Source organism: Hibiscus syriacus, unplaced genomic scaffold (genome assembly GCF_006381635.1).
Source record: "Hibiscus syriacus cultivar Baekdansim isolate YM2019G1 unplaced genomic scaffold, ASM638163v2 tig00110257_pilon, whole genome shotgun sequence".
Lineage (NCBI taxonomy): Eukaryota > Viridiplantae > Streptophyta > Magnoliopsida > Malvales > Malvaceae > Hibiscus > Hibiscus syriacus.
This window is the reverse complement of record NW_024062648.1, coordinates 687034-707071: the sequence shown is the minus strand read 5'-3', so window position 1 is coordinate 707071 and position 20038 is coordinate 687034. Positions and strand designations below refer to the sequence as shown.

The 20038-nt window shown below is 36.0% G+C and overlaps 4 protein-coding genes and 2 pseudogenes across 5 annotated transcripts; 5 read left to right on the top strand and 1 right to left on the bottom strand.

Moving 5' to 3' along the window:
- Window positions 1-35: 35 nt before the first annotated feature.
- LOC120114992 lies at window positions 36-2282 on the bottom strand. Its single transcript, XM_039135759.1, has one exon. The coding sequence runs from the start codon at window positions 2131-2133 to the stop codon at window positions 349-351; it is 1785 nt and encodes a 594-aa protein (XP_038991690.1). The 5' UTR covers window positions 2134-2282; the 3' UTR covers window positions 36-348.
- Window positions 2283-2286: 4 nt separating this feature from the next.
- On the top strand, window positions 2287-19702 carry LOC120114994 (1-aminocyclopropane-1-carboxylate oxidase homolog 1-like). The gene is made up of 4 exons (XM_039135762.1): window positions 2287-2297; window positions 18232-18821; window positions 18903-19224; window positions 19311-19702. Exons 2-4 carry the CDS (start codon window positions 18292-18294, stop codon window positions 19557-19559), a joined length of 1101 nt encoding a protein of 366 aa, XP_038991693.1. The 5' UTR covers window positions 2287-2297; window positions 18232-18291; the 3' UTR covers window positions 19560-19702.
- On the top strand, window positions 7387-10277 carry LOC120115063 (annotated as a pseudogene).
- LOC120115062 lies at window positions 11817-14224 on the top strand (annotated as a pseudogene).
- On the top strand, window positions 14700-16136 carry LOC120114993 (1-aminocyclopropane-1-carboxylate oxidase homolog 1-like). The gene is made up of 3 exons (XM_039135761.1): window positions 14700-15296; window positions 15370-15691; window positions 15781-16136. Exons 1-3 carry the CDS (start codon window positions 14761-14763, stop codon window positions 16030-16032), a joined length of 1110 nt encoding a protein of 369 aa, XP_038991692.1. The 5' UTR covers window positions 14700-14760; the 3' UTR covers window positions 16033-16136.
- On the top strand, window positions 16212-18373 carry LOC120114995 (1-aminocyclopropane-1-carboxylate oxidase homolog 1-like). 2 transcript variants are annotated; one of them, XM_039135764.1, is made up of 4 exons: window positions 16212-16934; window positions 17099-17420; window positions 17516-17795; window positions 18320-18373. In XM_039135764.1, the coding sequence occupies exons 1-3, from the start codon at window positions 16417-16419 to the stop codon at window positions 17771-17773; spliced, it is 1098 nt and encodes a 365-aa protein (XP_038991695.1). In that variant the 5' UTR covers window positions 16212-16416; the 3' UTR covers window positions 17774-17795; window positions 18320-18373. The 2 variants fall into 2 exon arrangements, with proteins under 2 accessions (XP_038991695.1, XP_038991694.1); XM_039135763.1 differs by lacking the exon at window positions 18320-18373 and having other exon boundaries at window positions 17516-17932.
- Window positions 19703-20038: the final 336 nt, after the last annotated feature.

Below are 20038 nucleotides of genomic sequence, written 5' to 3'. Positions count from 1 at the left end.
ATCCAAAAGGGAACAATGTAGGTGACACTTCAAACGATGAATGTTAGCTTCTCATTATACCAGTCAACATGCAATGATAAAAGAGAAACCATATAGATTTCAGGAGTGCTCAAAACCAATGATGCTTTTCATTTTGCATGCGAAAGAGACGGAACTTGTAATGAATGTACAGAGAAACATATAAATCGATTGGAATTATATACGAAAGAAGTATACCTTCGGAGGTGAATACGTTCATTGAGTCGATTCGATTACGGGAAAGCTTTTCGATGCGTATGTTGGACCTTTGGCGGTGAATACTCTGCTGGTCTCTACAGGTTTTTGTATGCTTTTAGACATTCGTAATCATCAATCGATGTACGCATTTCCGTATTTCATTTGCCATTCCATGCAGTCCTCGAAATCGAAACTGCTTGCGCAGTCCAGCAGAGTGTTCTGCTGATGTTCGTAACGACATGTATAATTCAACCCGACAAGAAGTTCACAGATAGCTGCTTCGGTCTTTTCTCTATCAGCGAAATACAATGTCTGGAGGAGGAGAATGTTTGTCCGAGCACCGATTTGCTGCTGCCCGAAATTCCTTTCACTTTGCCATCGGATCATGTTGTGTGCCAAGGGGGCGAGCCAGCTTAGAATCCCTTCCAGAGTTTCTTTCCAATCGTGAGCCAATGGAGCATCATATATGGCCAAGTTCTTGACATAGGACTTGAGATTAGTCCTCAACGACAGTCTCAAACTTGTAGGCAACATCTGATAGAGATCGTCTCGAGCTTCTTCGCCGACCAAATGAGGGTAGCGCTGTAACTTCTCGATAACGATTATTACATTGGCATAATGCAAGGCAAGAGCAGAGCCTCCCACAGTGGAGGGTGAAGCATATACAGCTAACCTACTTTTAGGACCAAATTGTGCATTATTCAACACACCATTCTTGAACTGTCTGTGATCACCATTCAAAGGAACACTAAGTTGGGACTGAAGAAATGGGGACGCATTCCGCCCCTCTCTCTTCAGCCCATCGTTCGCAGCACTACAGCATCCCGAAATCTGGCTACGTTGATCATCACGATCAGCGCTTCCATTATCATCGTTGTCGTCATCACCGTACCTTGAAACAGAAGAATTCAAACTAAGGCAATGTGTTAAAAACCTTCCAGGACTAGTCCCACAATGGAAACCGAAATCCTCAACCCGAAACAACCCGAGCTCACCCTTTCGAGAATCGATTCCCCTATGCTTCAAACTCACTCCCCTCTTCTCCATCACATTCCCTAGCTGACCACTCCCAACACTACTACTCTTACTAAGACCCCGATTCAACAGCTTCGAAACGACGACTTCCCCTCGATCACGAAAACTGCCATTAACTCTCCCAAAGACACCATCCTTTTCCAAAGCAGACTCCCCAAAACCAGCAAGAATCCTAGCAAAAATAGTACAAACAGTCCGAGCCAACAACTCGACAACCTTATCAAATGTCTGGTTCCAAAGTGAAACATTCTTAAGATGCCTTACATCTTGTCGCTGCCAAATCAATTTTTGCTCGAAAGCTCTCTTGCTTTCCTCATGTTGGTTCACTTGAAACTTCTTACTAGCCTGTTCTAATTCATTCAAAACCTCCATTTCAGTATACAAATTAGCAGTGGAATTAACAAAGCTTTCCATTCTCTTAACCATCCCATCCATATCTTTGACTAAAAACCCCAATTCTCTAACATCAATAACCCCACTCGAGACATCACCATAGACATGCTCGAAACCTAGTAAAGCAGGTTCACTACATTTCTTGCCTAGTATAGAGACAACATGGGCGACCCAGTTTAACTCGTCGAGCTTTTCAGCTAAAGTAAGGGCGAGAAGATGATTCTCATCCGAGGAAATCAAAAGGGAGATGCCTTGGGAGTTTAGGGTCTCGGATTTAAGCTTGGAGAGCCCGGGCTCGGACAGGGATTTGTGGAGGTGGATGGATTTGGACATCACATTGGCGACTTCGAAAGACAAGATACCGACAGTTTCGTGGTTTTTGGGTGTCGGGTTGTTGTTCTTTTTGGAAGAAGGGTCGAGGAGGAATGCATGTTTGAGATTGGAGCTTACCTGGTTTCCCATTTTGAGTATCCAAGCTTCTGCTACCATTGCAGGATAAAGTTTCGACCTTCGTTTTTCTGCCTTTCGGAGTTTCAACTGCTGAAACTGGGATTCTCCTTGAGCATTTGAAAAATGGGGTTTTCGAGTTCGTTTCAGTTTTGGGTAGAGAATTAAAAGACGGGAAAATGACAGGGTTGAGAGGAGAGAGAGAGGTGTGGATGTTTGAAATGAAGGGGGTGATGGTATTTGAATGCTGTATACCAGGGTTTATGAGTGATTTGCCATTGGATATTCAATAATCCTTTAATCTAATTTGTTTTATTTATTATGTAAAGATTTAAACTTTAATCATTGTATAGAAGGTTTAGTCTTTTTGTTTCATTAGACCAAATGGTCTCACATATTAAAAAAATGTTATTTTTCAACTTTAAATAACTGCGTCCTCAGGTATGTTTACGTTGTTAATTATTAAAAAAAATTCTGAACATATAATACATCGTAATCATCCTAAATTATAAAAAAATATGTATTATTTGATCAATCTTTTGAGTGATTTCAATACTAAACGAAGATGATGTTTTTCCTATAGAATTCATTTTTGATTAATTACATCTACAAAATACGTACGTTATTAATAACTAATAAAAATTAATTTACGAAACATAAAGCGTCTACATTATTTAAACAAGAGAAAATAATTTTAGTGACCGAAAATACTTTATAATATACGATTTTAACCAATATTTTTTGAATTTGAAAAAATAACTAACAAAATCGCAACGCCAACTCCTATTTCGCAACACAGTTTCCAAATTCGCAACGTAAACATGGAAATTTTCGCAACGCTAATTACCGATATAGGTAAACACAACTATCGCAACCGTTTTCACAACGCTAATTACCGACATATGTAAACACAACTATCGCAACACGAATTCCGTTTTCGTAATGCTAATTACCAATATAGATAAACACAACTATCGCAACGCGAATTTCGCAAATCGAATTCGCCAATTTCGTAACTTAACTACCGGTATAGGAAAACACGGTTGAAAAAAATTCGGTCAAAAAACTGAATTCGACAATTTGAAAACTGAGTTTTCACTTCGCAACACGAATTTGCCAAATTCGCAACTCAGTTTTCAAATTGTCGAATTCGGATTTTTTTACCGGTTGTTTTACACCGTGTTTACCTATATAGGTAATTGAGTTGCGAAATTGACGAATTCAATTTACGAAATTCGCGTTGCGATAGTTGTGTTTACCTATATCGGTAATTAACGTTGCGAAAATTTTCATGTTCGCGTTGCGAATTTGGAAACCATGTTGCGAAATAGTAGTCCGGGTTACGAATTTGTTGGTTATTTTTGTAAATCCAAAAAAGATTGATTAAAATCTTATATTATAAAATATTTTCGATCACTGAATTTATTTTATCTTAAAATTTAAACATTGTTTCTATATTAAATAAGACAAGAAAGTTATATTGGCACCATGGGATTGGTAATTGAGATAGTACATTCACGGCATTCATTACATTGAAGGTCCTATTGTTTTAGGTTGATACGACCACCTAAAAGGTGAGACCTCATTAGTACTACGGATCAAGTGGATTTGACCCACTTTTGTTTAGGTCAAAAAGAGAAGCAACCCACCCAAACCAATATGTTTAGAAAGTAGTTCGACTTAATTTCCAATACTCTTTTTTTACCCCTAGATTATTTAATGAGTCGGGTTTTTTGTCCACCCGACTCGACCCGAGAACAAGAAATCATCCACCCGATATCCGACCCGACTCAATCAAAACAAGTTTTCACCCGACCCGATATATAATTTAAAAACCCGACCCAACCCGAAATAATAAAAAAATATTTTTATTCAACAAAAACAATGACTTAATTGAAAAAAATATTATATAGAGGGGTACTATTGTAATTATTCCTAAATATATAAGGTAAAATTATATATTTTTTTCAGCTTGGGTTGAGTTGGGTTGGGTATTTTTTACCCTAAACCCGAACCCGACCCGACCCGAACATCATATTAAAAAAACTCGACCCAACCTGAACCCTAACTTTTTAAAAAAAAATCCAACTCGATCGGGTTATGTAATAGTAGTATGTTTTTTGTTCGGATTATACCTAATATTATTTGGAATAAACTATATTATATAAATCTTAAAACATTTAGGTTATGTAATAGTAGTATGTTTTTTGTTCGGATTATACCTAATATTATTTGGAATAAACTATAGTAAAAGTCGTTTTTGTTTTTTTAGATGTTGACCGTCCAACTTAGGAGTAATTAATGAGTTGAGCAGTTCGTGAGTAATTCGAATTTGATTCGGTCAAAATTCGGTAAAAGTTTGACTTAGATTGACTCGATTCGAATTCGAGCTCGACTCGAGACTTTAACAAATTGAGTCGAGAAAAGTTCAGGTCGACTCGATAAGTTCGGCGAGCATCTCGTTAATTTTTTTATATAATTTTTTAGTAGTTATGTTAAAAAATTATTTCATACACTCAAAAAACGAACCTTATTTATTAGTTTAATGTATTTATGAATTGTTACTTTGAAGTTTAGACTTTAAAAATAATTCATACATTTTTTTGATAGATTTTTTGGTTAAATTTATTAATTTATGTTTATATAAAGTTCTATATAATATTAGTATATTTTACCTATAGTTAAGAAAATAAGTTAAAAATTTCGGTGAGCTTAACGAACAACGAGGCGAGCAATGAGCACCGAGCTTAACGAGTAACAAACTTAACGAGAAACGAGTCGAGTCGAGTCGAACAACAAAATTTTTTAACGTGCATGAGTCGAACATTGCCCAACTCGCCATCGACTCGCTCGATAAGCAATTAAGCACTCCTACTAACTTATAATTGTTATATTTCAATCACTTATGTTGTTGGTTAGTTACAATTTAGTCACTGCGACATTTACTCACATTCAATGGCATATTCATAAATATTTAGCTTCACACATATTTAGGATCGTTAGATGAATGAAAATAGACGATTGAGATTAACTCTTTTTTTTCAAGCGAATATCTTCTCATTTTCTACCGTTAATATTAGTCATTTATTTTCACTCATCCAACGGTTCTAAATCCGTATAAAACTAAAAAGTTTAACACAAATTTAAGATCATTGGATGAGTAAAAATATAGAGAAATTAAAGGATGAGATTAACTCATTGTCCCCCCCCCACTAAATACCTTCGGATTTTTTATTGTTAATCTCAACCTTTAATTTCTCTCATCCAATGGTCCTAAAAGATGTAAAACAAAAGAGTTTTACACAGTATAATTGAATCATATCCCATATATACATACATACATGGTATTAATTCTCTACTTGGCAAAATCCAATCAAAATAATTCCATCCTAGAAAAGGGCAAATGTAGGGTAAGGGCCTATGGAGAATGTTTGGGTGTGGGACTCTATTTTTTCTTAATTGGTTTAGAAAATTTGAATTGTGAATTTGTTTAACTTCTCCACCCACCCAACTTTTTCATCAAAAGCACCTTAACATCTAGAATTCAATTTTCGACTAAGATATGGCTTTTTGAGTGTGTATGTGTAAAAGGCAATGTTTTCAAAATCAGACCGGACATTGAACCGGTGAAGGTATTGGTTCACTGGTTCACTGGTTCAACCGGATTCAACCGTGGTTGAACCGGATTTTATATAAAATAATTTTTTTTTAATTTTACATAATATTCAAAACAATATTAATATATATAACACTTTTTTTAAGTTTACAATATTAAACGGTATAAAAATATCACAAGTCATAACATGTATAAATGAAAAACCATAAAATCAAGTGAAACAAAACGATTCAAATCAACTACAACATAATATTTAAGGTAAAACATATTAAATAATAAATATAATTATATAACTATAATCAAAAAAATAAAATTGGGGTTTAAAAAAATCATAACAAATGATGTCATTTGGTTTAATTGTTTTAAAAAAACAATCCCACATGGCTAAGAAACATAGAAGAGTATTCCAAAAGTTTAAAGAGTAAAAATATGATAACAAAACAATCCCACATGGCTAAGAAACATAGAAGAGCATCCAACTTACTTCTATATAATAGAGGTAATTTGACATTCAAAATCATGGAGCCTTTTGGTGAGCACAAAGTGAACTATTCTTTCGCTTCAATTGAGCTCAAATTTTAGGCTTCAATCGAACTTCTAAATATTTTTTTGAGTTCGAGCCTTTTCAATTTCAAGTTTTAATATTATATTTCGAGTTGATAATTTTTAGCTCGTGAGTTTTTGAGTCGAGTTGAGCTTACTTCTAAAGTTTTCAAGTTCGAGTCGAGCTCAGCAATACTCGAATTTGACTCGGCTCGTTGAACAAACGACGTTGTTTGGTTTAATTTTTTTAAAAGAAAAAAAGTGAACCGACAGTTCAAACCGGTTTTGCCGATTTTCAGCCGGTTCACCCCAGTTTTCCCGGTTATCAACCGGTTCTGTACTAATCCGGTTTTGGGAGTTAACCGGACCGGACAGGCCACCGATTCACGGTTCAACCGATCGAACCGGCCGGTCTGGTCCGGTTTTAATAACATTGATTAAAAGGTATTAACCCTAATATCTCTAACTCATTTGTATATCCAATTATTTATTATAAATAAACTATAAAAGTAAATTATTGGAAGATAAATTAAAAAAAAGACAACAACATATATATTTACATTAAAAAATCATAAAAAAGAAGAAGAATTTTATTATAGACAACTACAAATTAAAAGATAGAAAAAAAATTAAAAATCTTTATTTTTATTCTAATCTATTTCTTCACTAAATGAATTGCATTATAAAGTTTTTATGTCATATAAAATAAATTTCTAATCACAAACTATAACACCGATAAAAGAGGATAAACTATGCATTTAATACATAAATTATCAATTTAGGTTCGTTTTAGTACCTAAACTTTCATTTTTTTTCAAAAACCATGCCTAACGTCTAGTTCTCATTTCATTTTAGTAACTGTTGTTAAAAACTCAACGTTTTTAGTACACATGCTATCAGTTTTGGTCCGTTTTAGTATTTAAACTTTTAATTTCTTCAAAACTTAAAGGTAAATTTGAACGATGGTACTAAAATGAAACAAAAACTAATGTTTTTAACGGCGGGTATTAAAGTGAAACAAATACTAAACTTTAGGTGTGATTTTTAAAAAAAATTGAAACTTTAGCTACTAAAATATACCAAAACTGATAGTTTAAGCACTAAACTCGAATTTACCCTAAAAATTAATTGCCGTGATGGATGAAAAACTGAACAAAAACAAGCCTCGTGGGTTGGCCAACCTTGACAAAAACAGGTCAAAGTGAACAATCAAATATTGACAAAAACAAAGGCTGGGGATGAGATTTATATTCAAATTCCAATATTTCTCATTTAATTTAAATGATACAAAGGAAAAAAAAACATTATTAAAAAAGAAGACAGACGTGAGACATGGCGATGCTAACAGCTTATGTTCTCTATCTGTCAAGGGACAGGCCTACGAAGGACCGAGGGGCGGGTGAGGGCAGTCGACTCTCCTGTAATTTTAAAATTATTATATATTTTAGATTATTTTTATGTATTTTTTATTGAAAATATGTTTTTGTCATATGAATTTGAATTATATAAATCTTAAATTCGAAATTCTGAATATTAAATTATATAAATCTGAATATGAAAATCATTATAAAAAGAAATCTGGATTTGAGTTCAACAGATTTATAAGATAGGGTTTAGGGAAACTTAAAGTTCTGGCTTTGAATTAGGATATGTAAACTAAAGAAATAACTCAAATAAGTTCATAGTTAAACCATCATTTCAAAAAGATATAGGGATCTAATTGATAATTTACCCGTACTTTATATGTTCCAATCAAATGGAACCATGTGTAACCTATAGTCAAACCTAAGAAATAAGCAAAGTTACAATGCAAAGGAAAATCAGCAAAGCATAAATAGTTAGCTGATGGTTACAAGTTATACGATACGATTATATGATAAAAATAATTACACACACACATATATATATATATATATATATATATATATATATATATATATATATATATATATATATTTGGCTGCCCTTCCTTTCCGAGGCTTTGCCTTATTAGTTCGGACCAACGCGAATCGTATATCTAGTTTTGGCTGGTGAGTCTTGTGACAGAGATTTTCTGCATACACAATGACTCAAAATCGAGACTTACTTAAGTAAAATTAAGCTGCTTACCACTTAAACCAACCTCGTTGGTTAATTAAAACATTTTTTTAAATATTTATATAATAAAAACATAATTTGAAAAATATGAATTATTGGATGTAGATTAAAGATACGTACCGATAATAAAATTAATGATTTTTTTTAAAAATGATCATCCAACTCAGTTGGTAGAGCACAAGGTTCTTAATTTTGAGGTTGTGGGATTAAGTCCCACGGAGGGTATTTCATAATTTGGAGGTTTCCCATGGAAGCTGCTCTCAACTTGGTGTTGGGGACAGCCTACTATCTTACCTCCTCCTTACCCCATTACATATGAGAATAAGGGTCAGCTATTTATTCGTGTTTGAAAATCTTTATCAAGTGGGGATAACATTGCTCTTTTAGTGTTCCCCAAAAGATTAGAAAAGTTTAATCTTTTTGACTAGTTCATCAAAGTGTAAACCACTTCTTTAGTAATCAATCAATGTTTTCTTTTTCATAATCAATAAACCTTTGGACAAAACAAAGCGGGAAAATATCGTTTGATGTGTATATATTATCGAGTTCGAATCGAATTTCAATCAATTTTGATAAATCATTAAAGAAGTTTTGTATCTACAGGGATTGATTCAAGTGATAATTAGTTTGATATTGCTTAAATAAGATATCGAGTTCGAGTCATTGTGTATAAAAATAATCCATGTTGGTAGATTCGCCCACTAAAATCAGTTGTGCGACGTGGATTGACCCGAATTAGTTAAGAAAAATCCTTGAAATCGAGAGGGAAAAAAGAAAGAAAGAACACATCGAAAAGAGATCAAATGAAGAAAGAGAGATAAAAATGTTTTGATTAAAATTTGAGAATAAAGAATCCTATTAATCGATAATTTGGAATTAATTAGCATTTTCTTTGCAAAAAGGTTTCAATTAAAAATAGTTTATGGAATATGGGTTCATAACGGCCTTTTTAGGCCCAGAAACTAAAGGAATAGGCAAACCCCACCTTCCTTACTAAAGGAAATTTACCTCAACAAAAATGCTTTTCTAATTAAAAGTTTAGTTAAAAAGAATTAACCTATTTTTTAAGTATTGATAATTAATTTTATTGAGCAAAATGAAATATATACAATAAAACAACATAATTTCAAGGAGAAAAGAGTTGATAGACGCAGGGCGGAATTAAGAATTTATTATAGCGGGAATTAAAATATTTTTTTATTTTTCATAAATACATTTTTAATTGAGGGATGTCTGATAAATTTTTCTTTATTTATTCTTTAAAAAATATATTTTTATATATTAATTAATAATTAAAAATATAATTGGCGGGACCAGGCTCCCTTGCCTCCTCCCTGGTTCGGCTCTCGTCACTGTGTCCCCGGGCAAGTTCTTCTGCAATGGCTTAGACCTGATTGGGTCAATGCCAGGGCTAAGTCCAATCAAGAAGCTCAACAACTCTTCGACCGCTTGCTCGACTCCATCAAGCCCATTATCCTAGCCTTCATCTCCCTCCCCAGTCCCCATGCCGACTGTCGCCACCGTCAACGGCCACGCCGTCGCTTCCGGTGTGATGCTCGAGCTCTGTCACGACTATGTGGTCATGAGACGTGGCAGAGGTTTGCTCTACATGAGTGAGTTGGATAGAGATATTAGGGTTCCTGAAATCTTCAGGGCTTCTTTTTAGGGCCAAAGCTTCGGGTTCGACTACGCGCGATATGTTGTTGCGTGGGTTGAAGATAAAGGGCGAGGAGGCACTGAAATGGGAGTTGTGGACGCCGTTCACGACGGCGAGGAATGAGTTAAAAAAGCCGGAACGAAAATGGCCGGTGATTTGGCCAAAAGAAACTGGGATGGTGAAGTGCATGTTGAAATGAGAAAAGGGTTGTTTCCTGAACTCTGTGGCATGCTGGGAACGACGTCCAATGTTATTGCAACTCCGAAACTTTGATTTATATAGGAGTTTATGTTAATTGTTGAATACAATAGTCATGTTGGTATCAAACAATTTCCATCCAACCAATATCAATATTAAGATAATTAAATTATTCAAAATCGACGGATTTTGATTCGATAAAATTCTATATAACCGTCTTTTATAAAATTTGATAAAGACAAAATCAAATTGAGTTGAAATCAGATTTAGAGATTTTAGTTTAATCAAGTCATAAATAATTTTTTTAAAATTCGACTTCGAGTTGGGTAGGCTGAATTAGGTTTCATAAAGATAAAATTGGATCGAGTTTGAATTAAATTTAGGATGAAAATTATTTTATAAGAAAGATAACGAACTAGGTTGAGTCGAATTTTTGACTAACATGACTTGAAGTGAGAAATATATCCCCTCCAACCGAACTCAACTTGAGTTTTTAAAAATTTTATCCAATCCCAAACTACCTGAATTTTAAAATAAAAATCAACATTCAATTCGACACTATATATATATATATAAAAGCTAAATCATAAGAGAAATAGTACAATAATTATTTCCAAATATATAGAAAAATATTATTTGTAAATTGACTATTTCTTGAACTCATTGCATCATAATATTGTTTGCAGAAACATATGTTATCAATAATTTAAAAATTATAAATAAATATTATTTTATAATTATTTAATAATAACTAATTTTCACTTCAAATTTGTTAAATTTAAAAATTTAAGTCAAAGTACCGCCTATCCATATTGATACCCATCCCTAACCATTACCATTAATCTTAGCTCTAATTTCAATACAAAATTATAATTTTTATTAATCTGAAATTATATTATTAGAAAATTGTATTTGATAATTAATATTTAAATAATATTCAATTAGTAATACTTAAATTTATTACCTTTAGAAATAATAAAGATCTCTTTCACTACTAAAATAAATCACTCTAAAATAATTTGATTTAGAGGGTCGGCAGAGCGAGCCAACCCTGTGGTGTCGGTCATATGTCTTGATAGCCATACAACACTAGAGGTGTATTCGGTTCGGTTCGGTTTTTTACCAAAAACAGAACCGAACCGAAATAAACGGTTTTTTAATATTTAAATCGAAATCGAATAGTTAAAAAACCGAAAAAATCGAAACCGGTTTTTTCGGTTCGGTTCGGGTTTTTTAACGGTTCGAGTTTTTCGGTTCGGTTCGGGTCGGTTTTTCGGTTTTTCAATGAAAAAATCACTTGAAACTATAATTTTTTTTACAAAAATTGCCTATTCGGTTCAATATGGAACAAATGGGTTCCATATGGAAAACCCGAACCGAACCGAATCAAAAAAATGAAGCCTTTAAACCGAACCGAAAACTGAACCGTTTAAAGCCAAACCGAATCAAACCGAACCGTTTTACTCGGTTCGTGTCGGTTTTTCAGTTTTCTCGGTTTCGTTACTCACCCCTATACAGCACCAACCAGTCGAGGGTGGGCGTGACACATTTAGCCAACCGACTCTTTCACACTTCAGTACTAACCTCTCGAAGCTTATATATACATCGCCTCTTATGTCACCTCACTCTCTCTCTCTCTCTCTCTCCGGTGTGGGAAACATTGCACTCTATCTTATGCCTTCATTTTAGCAAACACATATAGATCCGAATCGAAGTCGGATCTTTTAAAGACCCGATTTGAATACATCCGACCCGATCCAACCCTCCAATTTAGTCATTTACACCTCTCGATCTCGTCTCGCTCCCATACAGTAGTAGTTTCATTCATTTTCTCGATTGTATTTTCGTTGAATTTTGAGGTTTTTTAGATCGAAAACAAAAATGGGGTTTGTTTCTTTCTTTCGTCGGGAGGGTTCTTTTCGCTTCGGAGTTTCTCCTCTCTGCTTGGCAAGAGTAAGTTTCACTTCAGATCTTAATGGGGCCTGTTTGTTTCTCGAGAGGAAAAAAATGGAGAGGGTAGTTTAGTTCTTAATTCGGGTTTGGAACTCAGAGCTGTTTCGAACTGTTAAAGAGCAGAATTAGTTTTTATTTTATGACGATTTAATGATATTTATTGTTTCGGATGATTGATAATTGTTAGGGTTCTATGTTAATAGCCGTTGTCTATAGTAAAGTTGCTTGCTTTGTTGGAAAAATGAAAATCTAGTTCAAATTAAGGTGTCAATTAGGATAATTTCTTTATACATGTAAAAATCTGAAATTGTATTGATGATGTTCATGTTAAATTGCTTAGATGTTTAAGCCTTATGGCAGTTGTAATGCGATGGTTCCCCTTTCTAATGCAGAAATATTCATGATTAATTGTTGAATAATTTTAAAGAGTAGGAGTATGAACCTAAGCATTTGGCTCTAGTGGTTAGGCTATGATCCCTTGCTCAAAGATCAAGACTCGAATCTCCTTTTACCCAAATCAGAGAGTGTTAGGAGTATGTTCCCTGGATTTGAATATAAAGAGAGGTCTTAGGGTGACAAAATCTTGAGAGACTTATAGGATCCAAAGCGGAGAATACTGAACTACGCTAGAAATGAACTATGCTCGTAGGTAAGCTGGATCATGGGATCATGATGCTTGCGTAATGAGGCATGGAGCCTGTCATGTGATGATCGGTCGTGATACACAATGCCGTATTGTAAGGTATCCATATGTGTCGTGCTAGACAATGTAATTGCCTCAGCAATTTTCCTTTTATTTTTAACATTTTTCTTTAATTTTCCCTTTAACAGTAAGAAAGCGGATGACATAAAACTCTCATCTCCTCGATATGACTGTTCAACAAGACGAACACTTGCACGGATATAAAAGAGCAGTAGGTGATAGGAGATTTGGGATCTTCTTTTTCAATGAAAATTTGTTCTCTAGCTTGAGCTTAGAATATGAATTTTGGAATTTTTTCCCTTGGGATAAGGTGTGCCTTGCTTGTTTCTTCTCTTACATTATGTGTTTGTGTTCATAGGTTCAATGAATTAGGTGATGATGGGGGACCAACAGTGAAGGCATTGAAACCAAAATTCAATGTCTTCTCAAAGACTGTCAGCTCATGTTGGGGTGCAAGTGGCAAAATTCGTTGTAAGAATTGCTTTATTCACCACTGAGATAAACTTATTTATGTGCCGGGTTTTTCTAACATCATAACTCTTGGAGTTGTGATTTACAGATTAAGTTTCTAGTTGCTGCTTCTGTAGCCTTTAAAGGTGTCAGGGACATCCTTTTTACATTTGGCAGCAGTATCGGAGCTTATCTTCTTGTTCGTTTATGGACTTATCTATCATTTTTAGTTCGTAGTTCAATTATCAACTAAGTCTACTGATGTATTACACTCTATTCTACTCGTGTAGGTTCTGCAACAGCTCACTGATATTGTATGACTTCTACAACTATGACACAGAAAAGAAAGAACTTGGTATACTTTTCACCAAATTCACACAGGTTCGTAGTTGATATATGTTTCATTTCTCTCTTCCAATTATACATTTCATGTCGGCAGTTTGTTTCAAATTATATTTTTCTAACTAAATTCCCATTCTTCAGAACTTGGCGCTGTTAGGGGCTTTATTCTTCTTTATTGGCATGAAGAACTCAATGCCCAAGAGACGACACAAGAAAAATGTTCCCAAAAAAAAACAAATTGAAGAGGAACATCTAGGTTTTTGTTCGATCTCTGTCGACCTCGGTGAATCCACATATCTATTCATATGTGCTGGCGCCATGACTTTGTACCTTCAAGATTAGGGGGAAGAAGAGCATATTATTACCTGGACTACATGACAACGTTAACTACAAAGTTTAGTATGCTATTTAGTTTTCAGAAAGGGTTTGATAATTTTGATTTTAAATCTGCTGCATCTTTTGGTTTTACCCATTTTCTTGGAATCTTTAAATCCTGGGTTCATAGTGCTTATTGATGTTATGTATCAGAAGACGTGCCAACTTTGGGATCATTTCAAACCCCTGAATTTCTTTCGTTTAGTCGGCGTACGATTGAGAACATGAAAACCGTTCTCTGTAATGCTTTAGTGTTGAGGATTTTTATCGGATCTGACGTTCGGGTAAGATGTGGGGGAAGTTTCAGTCGATTTTGCTGTGTTGCGAAGCACCGTCGGCAAGTCAAAATGCACCCCTAGTGTGAATGATGTTCGTCGATTGAACCTCAAAGTTCGATTTACATGATTGTTATTATAAAAACATCATTGGCGTGTTATCTTCAACGATGAGAAAGATTGGAAAGATTAGTCAAAATTAGTATCGTCTTCAACGATACAAAAGAATAATACAAATACTACATGATGTAAGAATATGTCCAAAGCTAAATTAACAAAATCATTCACGTGTTGAAATTTATATATACAATATCTTCACGTGTTCAAACTCTCGTCACCATCACTCTTTTTGTAGTTATCTTTGGTTTCCCCTTCTATTTATTCTAATTTTAGTGGTTGTCATTCATTCACCTAGATTGTTTATACAAAGAGGTTACATTCAAATACCAGAGGAAAACAAATGGAGGTAGCCAAGGCAGGGGAAGTCATTTTCGAACCGGAATATGATCGAGCGAGTGAGATCAAAGCTTTCGACGAGACAAAAGCCGGTGTCAAAGGGCTTGTAGATGCTGGAATTTCAGAGGTTCCTCAAATTTTTCATCAGCCGCCGGATACCTTCGGGGAAACTTATGTTCCATCTGCTTCCCGGTATAGTATCCCTGTTATAGATCTTCGAAGAGTGGAGGAGGATCGTAGTACTCGGAAGTCGATAGTCGAAGAAGTCCGTACTGCATCAAAGGAATGGGGGTTTTTCCAGATCATTAACCATGGAATACCTGTGATTGTTCTCGAGAAGATGAAGGCTAGTGTACATAGGTTTTTCGAGCAAGATGTTGAGCTCAAAAAACAGTTCTACACTCGAGATTTTACAAAAAAAATTATTCATAATAGCAATTTCCATCTCTTTACTGCCCCAGCAGCTAGCTGGAGAGACTCTATTTGTTGCATCATGGCTCCTGATCCTCCTAACCCAGAAGAGTTGCCTGAACCATTAAGGTATATACATATACATATACAGATACATACCCTGAAATGATTATGAGCTTTTACCTGTATGACTTTGGTATAGGGATATGATGGTGGAGTACACGGACCGCATAATAAGTTTGGGTAATTTGCTCTTTGAGTTGATATCAGAAGCTCTGGGGTTGAACCCTGATCATCTGCTAAAGATAGATTGTGCAAAGGGTCTCAGCCAGCTCTGCCATTACGCTCCGGCATGTCCGCAACCGGAATTGACTCTAGGGACAAGCAAGCATGCTGATAATAGCTTCCTCACAGTGCTTCTGCAAGACCATATTGGTGGTCTCCAAGTTCTTCATGAAAATCAATGGATTGATGTTCCTCCAGTCCCTGGGGCTTTGGTCGTTAACATCGGAGATCTTCTACAGGCAAGTCGTAGAAAATTACAATTAACAATAAGATTTAGAACTGAACGACTGATCGATTTATTTTCTGATTTGTCCTGCTTTTATTTCAGCTTCTATCGAATGACAGTTTTGTAAGCGTGGAGCATAGGGTGCTGGCGAATTCCGTCGGACCTAGAGTGTCGGTGGGAAGCTTTTTCGTCACGAGTTTTCAACCAAACCCGAGATTGTATGGACCCATTAAGGAGCTGTTATCAGACGATTATCCTCCGAAATACAGGGAAACTACTGTGATTGAGTATATGACTCTCTTCAAAAAGAAAGGTCTTGATGGAAAGTCTGCACTGACGCCTTTCAGGATATGAACCAGTAACCTCCAAGACAGAGAATAGATTATCATGTATCTATGTATCTATGCTGCATGTACCCTGTTTATGGACTTACTGTTCCTTGTTGAATTGTTATTTTAGAATTTTGACTTTTACCCTATATATACGGTATATAATATGTGGACATGATAATTCATGGTTGGACTTTGAGGTGGGCAAGTGGTGCCAAGTTGCATCACAAGATTACAAAAATAAGGCCTAAAATGACTGCCATTAATGGTGGTGTGCAATTAACCACTGCCCATATCTTCATGGAGTCCCCAAAGATAATAACACAGTGATACTTATCATAAAAAAAAAAAATTAGTCAACACCTCCTATTCATTCATCTCCTTCCCCCTCTTTCTAATCCAACAAGAAATGGCGACAGTCAACATGGCTGGGTACGATAGAGCAACCGAACTCAAAGCTTTCGACGACACAAAGGCTGGTGTTAAAGGCCTCGTTGACGGTGGAATCACGAAGGTTCCTCGGATATTTCATCAACCACCCGGGAAACTCAAGAAAATACCTGTTTCAAAAGATTCCCAGTTCGGTATACCGGTCATAGACCTTGAAGGAGCGAAGCAAGATCCGACTACTCGAAAGGAAATAGTGGATAAAGTCGGGGACGCGTCAAAGAAACTTGGTTTTTTCCAGGTGATCAACCATGGAATTCCAGTTAGTGTCTTGGAGGAGATGAAGGATGGTGTGAGGAGGTTTTATGAACAAGATGATGAAGCGAAAAAGCAATATTATACTCGTGATTATACGAAACCGGTGGTTTATAACAGCAATTTCGATCTGTATACTGGTTTAGCGGTCAATTGGAGAGATACATTCTTCAGCCTTATGGCTCCAAATCCCCCTAAGATGGAAGATCTGCCAGCAGTTTGCAGGTATGGTTTAAGATCATTTGTACTTTGGCTTGATTTTGGATATGTACCACAATTGATTGCCTATATCACCTATTATGTTCGTAATCGTGAAAAACATAACCAAAAATGCAACTACGAACACAATTCAAATCAGCATATGATCTAACAGGGCTAAAATTTTGCAGGGATATAATGGCGACGTACTCGAAACAAGTGCAGAATTTGGGTGATTTGCTGCTGGAGTTGCTTTCTGAGGCTCTTGAGCTGAACCCTGATCACTTGAAAGACATCGATTGTGGCAGGGGGCTTGCCATGCTATGCCATTACTATCCAGGGTGTCCTGAGCCAGAATTAGCATTAGGAACAAGTAAACACACAGACAATGATTTTTTCACTGTGCTTCTGCAAGATCATATTGGTGGTCTCCAAGTACTTCATGAGGATAAATGGATTGATGTACCTTATTCTCCGGGGGCCCTAGTGATTAACATCGGCGATCTTTTACAGGTTAATCCTTCGTACTTTGTCAAACGGACTCTTTTTGGTGTTCATATCATGACATCTACATATTTGGATGAATTTCAACCTGTACTTTTTTGTAGCTTATATCAAATGATGCTTTCATAAGCGTGGAGCATAGAGTGCTGGCAAGCTCGTTGGGACCGAGAGTTTCGGTGGCATGTTTTTTTAGCACTTCGGTCATGTCGGACTCGAGACTATATGGACCGATCAAGGAGTTGTTGTCGGAAGAGAATCCTCCGAAATACAGGGAAACCACAGTGAGAGATTATGTTGTGTACTCCAACGGAAGAGGCCTCGACGTCGACGGTACTTCTTCCTTGCTGCATTTCAGGTTATGATCCCATGAACATGATGCCATTTGGAGGATTCAAGACAAGGATGCCATGGTTGAATAGTCCGTTCAAACAAATCTTCTCTCAATAGTTGTTAGTCCTACAAGATCTGAGTAGTCCGTAGCACGAAAGTAAACATAGAGATTTGAAAAGTGGATATCAATATTCCCACTCTCCCTCTTAATAGTATGATTGATGATCAAATTCTATAATTTTGGATCGATTATGTAATAATATCTGTTTATAATTTTTTTAATTAATTGACAACATATACACTCTACGAACATAATTACTCAAAAACTCCGAGTCGTGATTAATGAAAAATTGGCCAGTAATAATTTAGGCACATGTGAATTTAGTAATCTAAAGCTGATAAGTTCGATTGGTCAAGTTAACAACAGAGCCGTGTGGACCTTGGAAACGTCGCTTGTCTTCTTCAGTTCTTCATCCTATTTGTAACGCAGACTTTTCTTTGATCAAAAACAGCCTTACTACACTAACAATTTCAGGCTAAGATCAACACGATGGGCTCAAAAACTGGTGAATTTCAAGCAGATTACGATCGCCAAAGTGAAGTGAAGGCTTTCGACGATACAAAAGCCGGTGTAAAAGGATTAGTAGATTCGGGGATCACAAAAATCCCTCGTATCTTCATTAATCAAGACTTCATCCTCGAAAAACCCTCCGATTCTTCCGGTTCCCAGCTCAGTGTCCCAACCATAGACCTCCAAGCCATCAGAGAAGACTCAACTCGTCGTGCCGAGTTAATAAAGCAAGTGGAAAGTGCTTGTGCGGATTGGGGTTTCTTACAAGTCATCAATCATGGGATTTCAGCCAGTGTTTTGGAGGAAATGATCGATGGGATCCGTGAGTTTCATGAACAAGACACTGAGATAAAGAAAGGGTTTTATACACGAGATCCAACTCGCAAGGTGTTGTATCTAAGCAACTATACTTTGTTCAAATCCAAAGCTGCTGATTGGAGGGACAGTTTGGGTTGTATCATGGTTTGTGATAATCCTCCTCAACCTGCAGATTTGCCTGAAGTTTGCAGGTAAGTGGTTGTAAATTACGATACTCGAATTCAGGTGCATATGTAAGTGATTAATTTTTTTTTTTGTAAATTGTATTGCAGAGATGTAGTGATGGATTACACCAAGAAAGTAATGACATTGTCGTTCACCTTGCTTGAACTCCTGTCCGAGGCTATTGGGGTTAACCCTGGTTGCCTTAAAGACATGGGTTGCGCCGACCATATGTTCCTCATGGGGCATTGCTGTCCTCCATGTCCTCAACCAGAACTAACGATGGCAACCACCAATCACAAAGACAGTAACATCATCACCGTTCTTCTCCAAGACCAAATGGGTGGTCTGCAAGTTCTTCATCAGAATCAATGGGTTGATGTTCCCTGCACACCCGGAGCTTTGGTTATTAACGTTGGAGATCTTCTACAGGCAAGTTCATCCCCATGAATCTTGAATATTGTATCCATGACATGGTAATCATTGTATTCATGTTGTTCCCGTCTTATAACGCGCAGCTCATCTCGAACGACAAGTTCAAAAGCGTGAATCACAGGGTGTTAGCGAAACAAACAGGGCCTAGGATATCGGTGGCATGTTTCTTGAGGATGTCAGAAACTGGATCGAGGCTTTATGGACCGATCAAGGACTTGTTATCTGAGAACAATCCCCCAATCTACAGGGATATCTTGATCAAGGACTATTTGTCGGAATACTACTCGAAACCGATCGATGGTTTCGGTGGACTTCCGAATTTCAAGCTGTGAAAATCGGTCTACATAAGATCAGTGCAACCAAGGGACTTGAGAGTTGCAGCAGTGATGATGGTTCTTATTTACTTTTTGAATAATTTTCTATGGATATGTTTATCAATATAGGATGTTCTGCCTCTAATTATGGTAACACGATGCATGATAATACATATTGAATTCGCTTTGATATGGACATATCAAATTGTTTGAACAGATTGATTTATTGTTATTATGCAACTAAGATCTCCTATGAACTTAATTTGGTGACATTAAAACAGAGGAACCAAAAAGAAAAACCAAACACAAAGAACAATGGTGGAATCTAACGCTATTCCGGTCATACAATAACGACTTCGGACGATAACACTACCACTATATAACGAGCACTATTACAAAGAAAAACTAAACTCATCGTACATAGTGCAGACATTATAACTCAAATTTGAACATGGTAAAAGGACCAAACTCGCAATTTGGCCAAAATATTTTCCCAC